The 16,157-nt window shown below is 38.8% G+C and overlaps 1 protein-coding gene across 6 annotated transcripts in view; it reads left to right on the top strand.

Moving 5' to 3' along the window:
* Nucleotides 1-3,958: 3,958 nt before the first annotated feature.
* Nucleotides 3,959-16,157, top strand: part of igsf9ba (immunoglobulin superfamily, member 9Ba) — a 66,654-nt gene continuing 54,455 nt past the window's right edge. For all 6 annotated transcript variants that reach the window (XR_016146890.1, XM_089121298.1, XM_089121300.1 and 3 more), the window contains exon 1: nucleotides 3,959-4,262. Coding sequence is in view for 5 of the 6 variants with exons in the window: in XM_089121298.1 (XP_088977424.1) it covers nucleotides 4,199-4,262 (64 nt within the window). In the remaining variant the exon portion in view is untranslated. The remainder of the gene's footprint in view (nucleotides 4,263-16,157) is intronic.

Genomic DNA, 16,157 nt, shown 5'->3' on the forward strand with positions numbered 1-16,157 from the left:
TTTTATGAATTGGCAAGGTAATAACAGTAAACTTAATGGATAATATAGCATCCAGAGTAGCCCAACTGATCCTTGTGGCAGAGAGAAAAGGTTTGTCTCTCTCAAATGGTATAATGGCACATTTATGTGATTGTATACAGTAAGTATATGCAGCACCCTGATAGTTCAACATGTCAAAGATACAGCTGAAGGAGGTTCGAGAGGTTGTCGGGAAAGCATGAGCAAGCTCTGCTCCAGGAGTAAGTGCCACTTCATACAAAGTGTACAAGAACTTCATACAAAGTGTCCTAAACTCCTGCTACGTCTGTGGAAGATCCTGTGTGTCATCTGGAGGAGGGGTAGGATTCCTGAACAGTGGAGAGTTGCTGGGTCTGGATTCCGAAAGTCCAAGAAAATAGACCAGTTCCGCATCATCTCCCTGTTGTGGATTGAAGCCAAGATCTTCTTCAGTGCTGTCTCCAACCGGCTGAGCACCTTCCTCTCAAAGAACAAGTTTATCGACACATCAGTCCAGACATATATCCTTATAAGGTATCACCAAGTCACTGTTTTTGGTTTCACTGTGATATCAGAAACAAATACACTGTTAAAAGCTTCAGTGATTTCCAGCACAGCATGTGGAATAAATCAAGATGAACTAGTTTGAGATGCAGCACTTTCAGGAGCTTAAAAATTCACAGCAAAGTTAATGTAAAACCTTTTAACAGCTACATGTCTGAAATCATGCATATTTGTCTGACAAAACAGCCATATCATTGCAATTTCATGCCTGAACTGGGAGCATGAAAACACGCTCTCTTGCCACATTAGTGGAAGTACACCATGCACAGTTCACGCTTACATACTTACACCCACTCTTTTAAATGGACAAATGAAGTTGAAGGAAAATAGCTGTTCTGCATAGAATCAGTAACAGGGGACATAACACAGCTGCAGTTGCCAAGAGTTAGTCTTTTCTTACTTGGATACCTCACATCCCTATAGAAACTGAGAATGTGTCAAGGGCACAAGCCTCAACAATAAATACACTAGGGTTAAAATACTAAGCCATTTTTGCAGACATTAAGGACAAAATGACATTCCCATTATGTATTTTCCAAAAATGGATTGATAATGAAACCATGTCATATGACAACATATTAAAGTAAAAAGTAATAAATATAACAAATATATTTATTATATATTTATATTTTTTCACCTTCATTTAGAACACTCTATAAATAAATAAAATTAATATGAATTATTCATATTTTTAACTTTATTTTTTTAATGGGGAAATTTTCTCAACAATCTGACCATTAAATATTCTGATACACTCTTTAAAAATGCAACAATGCCAAAGAAGAAAACATTTTTGGTTCCCCAAAGAACCTGAAATGAAAATTATATCATCTCACTCAAGTTGTTCCAAACCTGCATGAATTTCTTTCTTCTGCTGAACACAAAAGAAGATATTTTGAAGAATATGGTAACCAAACAATTCATGGACCCCATTGACAGTAGGTAAAAAAAAATTAAATAAAAATAAAAAACGGAATAAATGGGGCCCATCAACTGCTTGGCTATCGACATTCTTCAGAATATCTTGTTTTGTGCAAGATCCAAGGTTTGTGTAAGGTTAAATAAATTGCTATTTTTTCTTCTTTTCTGAGTGTAAAGAACCTTTTAAAAATCTGAAGAACCTTTTTCCACCGCAAATAACCTTTTGTGTACTGAAAACGTTCCATTGATGTCAAAGGTTCTTCATGGAACAAGAACCTTTTATAACGGTCACCAGGTGGAGTGCCGTTGAGAGTCACTAGAGGGCACTCCGCACCAGACGATCATGGTTCTCTCATAAACTACATTTCCCATAACTCACTGCCCGGACTCGTCAGCACTCATCTAATTCACCTTTTCTCATTATCTTGTTTAGTTCACATGTGTTCACATTCACTGTTTGCGAAGTCACGTTTTTCTGTTAGTAGCATTTCTGAGCGTTATTCTCCTTTGTTTGCTTCCTGTATTTTGACCTTTGATTGTTTATCGTTGCTGACCCTTTTGTGCCTGCCCTGACCCTGGACTGTTTCACTGGACTCTGATTCTCGCTGCAAGCCTCGACCCTCTGCTTGTATCTGGTTTGTCTCTGCATTGTCTCCATTGGCCTGTTTGCTGTTGTTTAATTCCTGCCTGTTTGACTTCTAATGAATGCTGCATTTATAGTTCTACAGCTGTCATAACACCTTTTCTGATTGAATGCCAATATTTTTTTCCAGATTGTACACTTGTTTGGAACATAAACCTACAACAGTCATCTAAATGGTAAGTGACTTTGAAAACAGACACATTTTCTATTTTAGGATTAAGAATTATCCTTATTTTTAAATTATGAGAATCAGGGATGATTGGTTTACAAAATTGACAATAATCTTTTTTAATCTATATAGATACATGTATGTTATGATGGATTTTCTACAAATGGTTACTTGTTTGTGGCAGATATAATCTTGGCATATAAATAAAGGAATAAACCTCAGCAATTAGGAGTTATTAATCTGATGGGTAGTTAAGGCTCACATGTATATGTGTGGTGCCTCCAAGCAGAACGATCGTCAAACACAAGCACAGAGAGGGCAGTTTATAGTCTGTATTTTCTGGTTCAAAGCATTCATTATCCTAGATAATTGCTTTCTCATGGGACAATTTTGTTTCCTTGTTAGACCACAAAGGACAACTGTCTCTGAAAATAAAAGTTTACATTCTGTCTGTAAATAAAGTTTAGGTTCAGCTTAAAAATGGTAAGTGGGTTGTTAACTCTCTCCCATGCAGTCGGTGTCCCCTGACAATAGAAAACTTGACATTGGCAAGGACACGACTGAGATCAAAACTAAAATCTGGGTCCTGATGATTAATGATACCATGATTTGATGACTGGCATGAATTAGAATTCTAGCATTGTTTAATAATGTAGTCATAAAGCATTAAAAGCATCTGTCTCTCTGTTTTTTTTTCTTTCTTTTGTGAGACCTAGTAGATTGATAAAATATTATCATAAAATGAACATTTAGTTTTTTATTTTTTAAAATAATGAACATTTGTTTCCCCAGCTTTAGCGTTTTTAAGCAGCATTTTTGACAGCCAAGAAATAACATTATTTAAACTTTTTCAATGGGTGCATGGTGGGAAAACAGATAAATAATATCAACACATTTTTGTGTTTGTCTTAGCATTGATTGCACAATATATGTAAAAAAATGGCACAATCACTCAAACATAGGGTTGCACAAGCATCATATCAAACGAATAGTAAACAAAAAAGGTCAGATTCAAATAATAAAAAGGTCTGACCTTCTTATGTGGCCAACAAACAGAAAAATTAAAAATAAACATATTTTTTAGAGACTTTTGAGGACTTTTATTTCCCTATTAGTGAAAGTATAGAGAGAATCTGTGAACAGAAAAAAATAATGATGTAATAATCCAACACATCTAAACTAAAGGCTGATGATATTGGTTGCCACACCCTTTGCTTTAGTGTGTGTAATGTTGATGCACCCATTCCATCACAATCAAAATGTCACGCCTGAGAGGAAATGTGCATGCACAAGTGAAGTTCGCAGGCGCATTTCAGGCTGAATATAAAACTACAAGGGTCAAAGCTCAAACACACACGCACTATAGGTTACAGTCTCATCCGTATCCGCATAGACCCAGAACAACATACTGTATATGCCATTCAAAAAGACACACAATAGAGAAGATCCAAAGAGGTGCGGACTTTGGTTTCTGTTAATGCGCATGATACTGCAGCAGTTGTACTATACACCAGCACACTCCAACTCACCTTGAATAAGAGCATCTGCCATGCCATTTTACTACCAGGGGGCGGATGATTAACCAATACACGCCCCAGAGCGCCTGGCGCTGGCCAATCAGAGTGCAGCGGGGGCGGACCCAATGGCTACATTCCCACACTTGGTTTCACTTTGCACTTCGGAACATCTCCGTCTTCCATAAAGGCGCTGGTGCGGGTGCTCTGTCTCTTCGGGGGAGGATGCCATAGGAAGGACGGGCAGGGGAAAAAATGAAGGAAAAAGCTGAGAGAGGAGAGCACAGGATATGTTAAGCAGGGTATCAGACTGGAAACGGAGGAAATTAAATATGAAAGATTTATTGAAAGGGGCACTTTGAGCTATTATTCCTGGTCGGCAATAGTACTATGATTTGGTATGTGGCCACTTTGATAGCAAGTGTTTTCAGCACCCGAGGAACGGCAGCTCAAGGTGAGTTGAAGTGCGGTATTTTTATTCTGCATCATTTAAGGAAATGCACATAGGCGTTGTATTTTAACAGATGCGTTAAATTGCACATTCATTTATGCTTTTATATATATCAAGCCATGCTTTATATTTTATCGGAATAGGCTATGTGCGTTTTCTGGGATCGAACCCGTATGGTGCCATGCTCTACCAGCTGAGCAACATATGACAATTAATGGGGGGGGGGGGGATCATCAAATATATCCATTCAATTGGGATAAAACTCTGCTATTCAACCGCTCATGATTTCTCATAGTAGGCTATCTGCATAATTTCATATTAGAGCAATGAGCGAGACAAATGAAGGCGTGTAGGTCGCTGTTTCAATCGATTGATTCTCCTTTGATTACAAATGCTTTTGTGTGTGTGAGTGTGTGCCATAAAGAGCGTTGTGTGCATTGATCATCCATGATTTATTGTGAGATTCGAGACGTTAATACACAATCTCACAGATGAAATGCGGTTCAGAATTGCAGTTAGTGTTGGTTGAAAAGGGGCGTGCAGCACTGAATGGAGACATGCTGCGATTGTCTGGGCTACTACAGTCTGTCGTGCCTGTTTACACAGGATTGGATGTATATGCTCAGTTTTGTGTGTTACGATAATAAAATCTCAATCGCAGACTCAAAACACATGCGTGTATATTTTGGGAAAAAAACTGAGTCCATGATATTTTCGTTAGCTTTACCGCCTTTTTCAATGATATTATAAAATGTATCGTATATTTTTCTTACTTGAAGCCCTTATTTGTTGACTAAATGGACTGACTTAATCTTGCATTTCCATCTTTGGTCAATGGGAGGGGCTATTTCCTCCTTTAATTGAAGGAAACTGGTGAGCTACAGTGATTGACTTATTAACATACAGTAGGCTAATTTAAATTATGAAGTTAAATTTGTAATTCACATTTGCATAAGCAGAATAAAAATACATTTCTTTAGGCTATCTTTTCTTTAGCTTTATGCTGCGAATGTAATCAGTTATTGGTTGTTGTGGGTTGCAACATAAAAAATAACTGGGAAAACCCACAGGCCTTGATGCATGTTTGAGAGCTTTCTGTCTACAATTTTATGTACTCTGAAATAGTAGTCATAGTCTGTTTCCTGTCTCGCAAATCCAACATTCAGCCATTTTGAAGCTGATCATCTGTCGAATTGCTTTGCTAGCTTCAAGACAAAAAAAAAAAAAAAAAAAAATCAGTTTCAGATTTGAGACTGAGTCACAAAAAGTAAAAGACAAAGGTTTATTTGAGAGAGCGAGAAACCCATTTGAGACTCATGAGATGTTGGAAGAGATTATGTGCTTCAACAAAAGCTTAGGCAGTCAAGGAAGAAATGATCTAATCAGACCAAAGAAGTTCTTGAGGTTCCTGTGAGGAAATGTAATGGCAAAAGTTACCATTTCATCAATTTTGTTTGTCTGAACAATATACAGTATGTAGTACTAAACTAGATACTATACTTCAAAAAGTATCTGAATTTACAATTTAGCCTAGTGATCCTAAATATTTTTGTGAGTAATTTAAACATCTTTAGAACATTTAGAAGAGTGTTAAACCATACAAAAAATAATTATACCATAATTATACATTTAAAGTGCCCCTAGTGTGCTATTTTGGAGGTCTCCTACAATAGGTTTATATGCATCCAAGGATATTTTTATTTTCCCCTCATAATATACATTGTACATCACTCAAAGAGTCTGAAAATCGTTTGTTCAGAGATTCAGTCTCTCTAAGGCCGTCCTTCCTTTAAGCCTACTCTGCTCTGATTGGTCATATGGCACAGTCTGTTGTGATTGGTCTACCGCTTACAGCGTGTGTCAGAAGCAAAACTGAAAAAGCACCAAAAAAAAAAAAAAGCACCTATTACCTGAATTTCAGCTCCGGAAGCTTCCACAGCACTTGATACACAGTGTGTGATACGAATAATGGCATTGGTCTTTCTGTATCAATTCCAGTGTGAATCCTTATCCTTTTGAATTGCCTGAAAAGTGTCATGCAAAGTGGATTCTTAGTGCTGAAAACAGACTCTTCTCATATTGACAACACGAACCAAACTCTTCCAGGCCTCAGCAAGTGTTTGAGGGCGGGTTAAAGTAGACATTGTTCGCGGGTAGCCAATGAAGATAATACTGGCATTAGGCAAATTTGTTAGATTGTGACGTAGATAACAGAAAGTGAGACTGGAATATCTGACTAGTCATTTCAGCAGTTCAGAATCGATTCCTTGTTTTAGAGACAATAACTTTATTTGTTGTACATTCACAAACAGCTATATTACACATGCATTTAAGGTAATATAAGAAATTAGCAATATCAGATATTATATCAGATAATGGTAAAAAAAAAAAGAAGCCAACTCATCCCATTCAGCTGGATTCTCAACTCAGTTTTAACAGTTTATCTGAAAAGGGGCGTATTGGTGGTGAGCAAAGAGAATGTTTTCCCCACCAAGCATCATCCTCTGCATTGAAGCCACATAGAATTACAATAAGCAAGGCCATGCAGCGACAGTCTCCGTCTTAATAAAGCTGTGAAGAGCAGCTCTTGGCACAGTTTGCAGATTGTCGGTAATGGACACCTCTGGCAAAGCTCCCTTCCCCCTTACCTTGCCAAGCAGTATTTGTCTGACCTGCACCGCAGCCTTCTGACCGTTGAGTGCAACCACTTGCCCCAGTTCAGAGAGAATGAAAACTGACGACTTACTGAGATCCTGGGTTGCGTCTTCACACGCCTAATGTGTTTTAGTGATTCTAGGGAGGATAACATGGCCTGGAATGACTCAAGAGGATGGATGGTGACATCTTTATTTTCATTTAGTATAATTTATATAATATACTCTTTTTTTCCCCCCCAAATGTTATGTCATTACTAACTCGCGTTTTGCGTGTGATGCGGCCATACTAAGTCCCGAGGACTTTTCTATCCCTTCAGAGGTGTGTGTGTGTCTAATATGTAACCCTGACCGTTTTACTTGCCTTAGCTTTGTTAAAGGAACACTCCGACTTTTTGGGACTTTAACTTATTCAACATATCCCCAGGGATAAGTCATACATACCTTTTTCATCTCCGTGCATACTGTGTAAATCTGTCTGACGCACCCACCGATAGCCTAGCTTAGCACAAAGACTGGATGTAAATGGCTACAGCTAGCATACTAATTCCATATACGTAAAAAAAATAATGCAAACATTTTCCTATTTACATGTTGTGATTTGTATAGTCATATAGTGTACAAATAACAAGGTCATATCATATGAGACGCAGCTCTCTTTTAACCGTATAAATAGGGACTTTAAGCAACAGCTGCTGATAGAACGGCGACGGCAGCCGGAAATAAACAGTTAACTGCCGTAGCTAAAGAGCGCAAAAATCACTAAGCAACAGTAAAGAGGACGGCATAGGGAATAATTTAATCATCAGACAAAATACAAAAAGAAAGTGATTTTAAAAAGAAAGAGAAGGGTTGATTTTAGCACTTAATGATATACAGAAACGATTTCAATGCCACATAACCTAAAACATAACATTAACTGTCTTAATCTGTCACGTAGTAACGACTACTGCAAATCAGCTGTTCTCCCGTAGTAGACGGTTACAGTAGAACGTCAAGAAGTAGCAGTTAATGTCGCAAATGCGCAATAGAACGCCAGAATGCCGTTGCCGTTCCACCAGAGGCTGTTGCTTAAAGTCCCTAACATTGGGCATATTGTCGCAATACATGGCATTTTACTAAACTTGCTTTATCACAAAAAATGTCAAATTATCTTAGCCTCTATTTTAAGAGACTTATTGACCTTGACAGCCATGAGAGGGTCCAGCAAGGGGTCCTTCTTGACATAATTTCCTCATATATATATATATATATACAGTGTTGTGCAAGTTACTTCCAAACTGTAATACATTAGGTATTACTTGTTACTGTTATTTAAAAGTAATTCATTACCTTACAATATTACTGTCGCAGAATTGTAATGCGTTACATTACTCATGTATTACTTTTGAGTTACTTTCACCGAAATAACTAAGTAGAACTTAACTTTGGGGCTGTAACAATATGCAATATGAAACCGAAATCGCCATTCGCCACACGACTCAGATCCACGAACCTACAGAATCGAGACACACCTCTTCCAACTCCAGCGTTATTCTCCTTACCGTCCAGATCCAATGCTGCCTTATCTTTAAATTAGGCTATTAGTATTATTTGAAGTTAACATTATAAAATACGTGGACCTACACCACAAAACTAGTTGAGGATAAATTATTTAAAATTGGGGAAGTCCAGCATTATGGACATGACATTTGCAGTCAAAACTTGAAATAAAAATTCTCAGAAAATACATGTATTGAAAATAGGCTACTTCCTTAAAGGACTCCAGACATTAGATAAATATCAGTCTATGTTTTATTTTTAATATTAGGGAAAAGACACACATTCATGCGTGACAAAAAAAAAATAGGAGGCAAAATATATTTGTAATTCTGTTAATTACACTGCGCAAATCGGATGAGGAAGGGTTGGCTCTCCAGTCTCCATAGAACTTAAAATATTCATTTTATTTTAGTTTTCGTGTTCGCATTTATGAGGGAAAAACAATGTTACAGACGCGACTGCTCTGAACTGGCACTAAAAGACTGCTTTAAAACTTTCACATAGTCTGTTGCCTTTAAGAAGTAAAAGCAGACAACACACTGTAATACAACTGTAATACAAGCCTCACTGAACATGTAACGAGTAAAATATTACTGAAAATTGATTAGTAATGCCTTACACTACTGCGTTACAGCAAAAAGTAATATGTTACTGTAATGTATTACTTTTGTAATGCGTTACTCCCAACACTGTATATATATATATATAAATGCAACCGATGACTAAACATTTACAATGTTGAAAAAGATACAGTGAGGCATCCACTCTCAACTGTACGGGTCAATCAGTAAAGGCACAGTGCTGCTGTCAGCCCTTGTGAGATGTAGTGTTGTTTTAGGCCGAGCTGAGACAGTAGCTCCTGCTAAAGTTGGGCACACTGCCACGGCACTGCCTACATCCTCTCCCAGTTTCACCTTACAGTCTGTACAGTCTGTCTCCTTCCAGTCCTCCATCAGCTGGGGCTCCGTCGGTACGACTCGTGCCCTTTCCCTCACCGCCATGAAATATTCAACAGTCCGCTCAGACACACTGGACTTCACAATGCACTACTTCAGAAGATCCCTTTGTACTGCACACTGCTATGGAGAATCTCCTCATTAAAACGAACTCTCATATACTGATGCATTAGCTAGCTATTTGTTGCACTCTGTAGCGAGATGCGTTGGGCTAATTTTCCACCACATCTCTTCGAATTGTTCCTGTGAAATATTACTCTCATGGCTTTGTGTTTGGGAGATAGCAAGCACAAAAATCTCCGCTCCTCCCTCAGGGACACTTAACTATCTTCTTCAGCTCTCCCTTTCCCTCAGGCGTAGCTACTTTATAGCGGAGAACTCCACTGTGGAGGTGCCGTATTGTGCGGCGAATCGGCCGGCTTCATTATTCATCGTATTTTAGATGACGTCTTATTAAGATACCTCTCGCATTGTACTGTGTGGTGGGTGTGTCGTCATGCTTTCTGATCTTATCATACCTCAGTGTAATGTGGGAAAAGATGCTGATGCTTTGCTTTTGTTTTCCTCAAGATTTCCTGCTGAGAATGTGCATTTCTTCCTCTGCTGTCATCAGTTTTAAGCGTAACTGTAATCAAATGCCATTTCAACATTCCAGGCATCTCCACGTCTGGTGCGGTAAACTGTACGTCCTTAAACTCTGTGTACCTGCGTTATTCCTGTATTTGAGCTCTTTATTGATTTACTGAGACTGTATGTCTAAATAAGGATGGCCTAGTGACTTCAGGTACAGTTTTAGAGAATTTAGGCCTGGTTAAAGGGACTGTTATTTGGGTAATTGTTGTGTTTCACATCTTGCGCATGCTTTTTAATAATTTCATTTAATTATATTCATTTTAAAAAATGTTACTGGGCCAGTAGGAAAAATTCCTACTCAAGCATTGTTATTCATGATCAAAGTATTTCTAAACCAGGACCTAGTTGGAGATCTTTACAATGCGTCGCCATCAACTCCATGTGAAGGCTAGGAACAGATTGGTAAGTTCAAAGACACCATCCTCCAGATGGGCCACAGCAATGAGTTTGCGATGCACTCCGTCAGATAGACACCTACGACCCTGTTACAGTTATGGCGGCTTGTGTTTCCATTGAGCAAAGCGGCCATCTGGTGTCCCAGAGGTCTCTTATTTCATCTGCTAACTTTTTCTTTTGTGCTAGAGTCATGGAGAGGGCACTATTACTTTTATCATGTAATACTAGTCTATATGATTCAATTCAACCATAACATCACCTCAAAATGCTCTTCTTGACTGTTCAATATTCCCTTAAAGGGATACTCCACTTTTTTTTGGAAATAGGCTCATTTTACAACTCCCCCAGAGTTAAACAGTTGGGTTTTACCGTTTTTGAATGTATTCAGCCGATTTGTTTATATATTTAGAAGAATATCAGTAACCAGACAGTTTCTGGTCTCATTGACTTCCATAGTATATTTTTTCCTACTATGGAAGTCAATGAAACCAGAAACTGTCTGGTTACTGATCTTCTTCTAATTATCAGAAAATCAACTGAATGGATTTGAAAACGGTAAAACTCAACTGTTTAACTCTGGGGGAGTTGTAAAATGAGCCTTTTCCAAAAAAAGTGGAGTATCCCTTTAATGTTTAGTTTGCCTGATTCACATATATGAGCCGCATTGCATTATAGGCTAGTGACAAATGGTCAAAAAGTGCTTTAGTTTTTGAGATACCCCTACCGGAGGTAGAACTAAACCCAACAATGTTTTTCCTCATCTCTAAGGTCTCCCATATATGAAATGGATTCTTGGCTCAAAATATTTTACTGTTAAGATTGTTAAATTAACAGATATTGTTATACACCCAAAACCCAAAAAAGGACTAAAATATAGCCTTTCCGTATAGGGGTTAAGGCATATAAACTAGTGCAGATCAATCACACAAGCTCTGAGAGCTTTGAAACTTGGCATGTTTGTTGTCAGGAAGTTGCTTTAACTACTAGAAAAGACTGGATGTGAATATCTTGATGTATGGAATAAATAGAGACATATAAACACATACCTAAAATAAGCGGACAAGCACAAATTGAACATCTGTGCAAAATGTTTTAATTTATTTGTGGTTGCTTTGCCAGAGATTGTCATAGAAACACATATGATGGCTTATTGGAAAGGTGGGGTTGTGCTGAATCCAGCAATACCAAATATGTAAATATAGCATGACAAATCAGGGTGTTTTGTCACTAAATTGATGAGGTGTCTAAAATTAAAGAAAATGGAACACTGAAATAGTTTAGTCCAAAGCCCATTATCAGTGGTGAAGAATGTTGAGAAATTCAAATATAAGATGGATTTAATAATTAAACATTTCAAATGGCACCTTGTTCTATGGAAACAAAGATTGAAATCGAAAGATAACACCTTACCATAGCACAAACAGGAGACTAGGAGTTAGGATTACAGTTTGACCTTAATGGGCCTTTTAATACAACTATAACTTAACTTCACACAATACAAATTAAATTACTGTCTTAAATCAAACAAATGGCAATCTAACATAACAAACACTCTGAGGGGGAATGAGCCCTCTCTTCTCAGGCTGTTTTTTTTCTAGCAGCAACCATTTGGAACATGAACTGCTTTTGGTAGCCATTCTGAGGTCAGCCCCCAATTATGTTACAACTGCAACACACCACTGTCACTCATTCACATTGCCATCAGTGACAAAGTGGGTCATATTTGGACAGTCTGGGAAAGGGCAAGAGCTAGAATTTGGTGGCATCATTGCACCGTTGTCTTCTGTCTTTAAAGTAGAGGTGGGTAATCTCTAACTTCTTTAGGTGCTGGTGCCGCTGGAACATCACAGGTTCAATGCACCCATCTTCTCTGAGCCTCCATTCTCTTACAACCATGTTCCAGAGAAGAGGTTTGGCCATGTGCCTGTGACGCCACACTGCTGTTTGATACAAGGCTCTCAGCACATTCTGTTGAGGGTAGATTTGCTGCTGACAAATCTGTGGTAGATGCTAGTGTGTACATCAGCTTATCCAAGTTGGTGCAAGGATGCCCATCCCCCTTTTTCTTTTGGCCATACAGGAGGAGAGCATACCTTCTTTCCACAGGCAATGCATCGTCCAGGCTTATCCAAATTTGGTAATTTCCTGTAATTCACAAAGATGGATCTTCAGTCTTGTGAGGGCAATGGCCTTCCCAATTCTCTACAAGCTTGTGGTGTCACAATCCATGAGTTCTGAGCTATCAAACAGATAGGGAATCTTTCCTTGTGCCATGTCCAGAGTGCATACAAACTGCTGAGGATCCAAACATCCCAGTACATCTGTACATCTAGTATATCTGCATCATCACATTTGACAATTAGGAGAGAATGTGACTGTGCAAGGCATATTGCATGTAACACCATCCTGGTCACACGGTCACAGGTCACTCCTGGTCACTGTAAAGATCTAAAATGAAAAAAAAAATGGACAAAATGCACCTGAAAAGTTTATCTTCATTCATATCCAACGTGTTTAATGTGGTGAGGGACCTCTGTGGAACCCGTGCTAGGCATTTATCTGCTGTGGAGACTTGTACTCTTTGTAACACAACAATACACTTCCCATCCAGGGGTGCGTTTCCCGTACAATGACGTAGTTCGCTGCTTCACAACCATAGTACGATGCATCGTTGGACATGCATCGTACTTCAAATCTTTTGACAAACTAAAAGACGTAAATTCCATTTGTTTGTATGTTGAATAAAAGGCACCGGTTGTACTGAATGTCAGCTTGCTTATTTTGCTCAAGATAAGGATTTATTACCTCCAAATGTCACGCAATATACAGAAACGATGCCTCTAATCACAGGTCGAGAGCTGTCGTTCAAACCACACAACTTTGCGATGCTGTTTGCGAATGTTCATTGGAACGATGGTTTCGGGAAACACCGACTCGTTGAACTATGCTGATGACGACGGAACTTGCGACCATAGTTGGCTAACGAAGCTTTCGGGAAACGCACCCCAGGGTGTCTTCATTTTGGTCAAAGTTGTCGATGGCTGCATCAACAATTCCATGTTAAGTGACTCCAATGAGGCCAGTTGGGATGTAGACACCCCTCTCTGTCCTTGATATCTGGCCTGCTGCAACAGATGTGAGGAAGTGTCTAAGCTCTGTATAGGAAACACAGTGCCCTATTGCACTGAGCCTATTGACGAGTGTCTTACTACCAAACTCATGATGTATCAAAATGGCAAGTCCCAGTGTGATTGCCGTATGGATGTGACAGCTCTGTCCAATGAATTCATGATAGATTGCAATACCACACAGATTGTACTTTGAAGCTGGGTCATCATCATGTTTGACAATCTCTGTGGGCATGTGAATCACCAGTTGACAAAGTCATAAAGGATGTTGGGTACATACTTGCTACATTGGATTGACATATGATTGACTGTCATGCTTTACCTGCTCCATGCTTTTCCTCAATATGTCTGCAGCCCTGTGTAATATTTGATCTGAGCAGATCAGATCTGACTGTCCTGGGCGTGGAACACAAGTCTGTCTTTGTAATGCTGTATCAGATTTTCCTTTAGTTTCCAGGATCTATATTTATTGTGTTGAACTATGGACACACCTTCCTCAGAAATGGTCTTCAGTAGTCATAGCTATCAGTCAAAGAGTTGAGAGTCCTCACTTTGGACAATACTGTTTTATCAATGTGTTCAGTGAGCTTTATAAAGGCTTTGCCGTAGACATTGGTCTGCTTTTATGATTCTTTTCTTCGTCTGGCAGCTGCTACATTTCGTTCAGAGATGTAGTGTGCAAGGCACATTTTATGGTATCTGGCATCATATGCAAAGTGATCTGGGCATGAAAGAATTTGAAGATGCACATCTTTATCAAGCCTTTCAGAAGCTGCCCGAAGGACCTTGTCTCTGGTATATGTGCCTATACCAATCGAAATGGCTGTCAGAGCTTCTGGTCTAGCGCTGGCCTTCCCACAAATTAAACAATCTGTCCATATTTTAAATTATGTTGTATCAGATTCAGCGCTACTCAGCCTTCTTGGTGCAGATGTAAGACTGGAAAACTGGAAACTGATGAAGAGATAGACGACAGGTCTATGAGACGAAGAACCTTGGCAAATTAACATTTTTAACTCTCACACACACTTCTTCCCCTCATCCTCCACTCTTGCAGAGGTCACCCGAACTCACATACGATTAAATATGGTCTTAAATTTGAACAATGATCATACAGTTTTATACATGTGTTTAGCATTGCTTGAAATGTCTACAAGTGCGACTGGTACAAGTGGTACAAGTACTTATTTCCAAATAAGTAAAACAAAAGGTAATAAGGTTTTTAAGAGTTTAGGAATTACTGGCACACAAATGAATGTGGTCTAGGCATGGTCCTACTTCCAAAAGGTGTAAATTCATGAATGGAAATTACCATTGTTAGCAAATGGTCAACTTATGCTCCCAGTAAGTCTGGGGGGTGAACACAGTAACTTTCCACTGTAAACACATGTTTACATATGAAATGAGGTCTGGCTATATAATGAAATGTAATGAGAGATCAGGGCCTTTTTCTGGATCTCAGATCAGCCCGTGAATGCAAAGTAAGTTGAGTCTCATACATCATACATTGAGCCTCATACATTGAGTGATAGGAAACTCTTGATTTGTCTTGCTATAAATATTTACTTATTTGGTATTGCTGGATTCAGCACAACCCCACCTTTCCAATAAGCCATCATATGTGTTTCTATGATAATCTCTGGCAAAGCAACCACAAAGTAAATGAAAACATTTTGCACAGATTTTCAATTTGTGCTTGTCCGCTTATTTTAGGTATGTGTTTATATGTCTCTATTTATTCCATACATCAAGATATTCACATCCAGTCTTTTCTAGTAGTTAAAGCAACTTCCTGACAACAAACATGTCAAGTTTCAAAGCTCTCAGAGCTTGTGTGATTGATCTGCACTAGTTTATATGCCTTAACCCCTATACGGAAAGGCTATATTTTAGTCCTTTTTTGGGTTTTGGGTGTATAACAATATCTGTTAATTTAACAATCTTAACAGTAAAATATTTTGAGCCAAGAATCCATTTCATATATGGGAGACCTTAGAGATGAGGAAAAACATTGTTGGGTTTAGTTCTACCTCCGGTAGGGGTATCTCAAAAATTCGGGGTCATTGTCACTAGCCTATTATTAGAGAGTTAGTCTTCATTTAGCTGCTTTAAGCATGTGAAAAGGCTTTCCAGTAGATCATGGTTTCAAGAATTTGCTCTGTTTCAAACATAAGAGCTCCAGTGAGGTCATCAAGAACGTATATGTCCACCACACTCACTCGCACTGACGTTTTTCACCCAGGTCACTCATCCTCACAACATGTGTTGCTTTCTTTGGCCAATTCTGACACATTGCTTTCTGAGAAGTGACCTTCATCATGTACAGGCTGGCATTCAATTACAGATTTGTCAGTGTGGCCTGTGCAGCCGAGTGGGTTAGTGTCCTTGAGATCCCACCTCTGCTCTGTTCTACATTCGATTGCCTATTCATGATGTGTCCCGATGTCCCTGTTGGCAGGGAGACTAACGCTGCCTCTTGGCGCACAGATTACGCTTGATCCCAGGGATGGATGGTTTTGCTGCTGATGTGCAGAGTAATTGCTATCATATAGTATTAGTTTATGCCATTAGTGAGCACGATGTAATCTG

The sequence above is a fragment of the Pimephales promelas genome, chromosome 16 (genome assembly GCF_988280905.1).
Source record: "Pimephales promelas chromosome 16, fPimPro1.hap1.1, whole genome shotgun sequence".
NCBI lineage: Eukaryota > Metazoa > Chordata > Actinopteri > Cypriniformes > Leuciscidae > Pimephales > Pimephales promelas.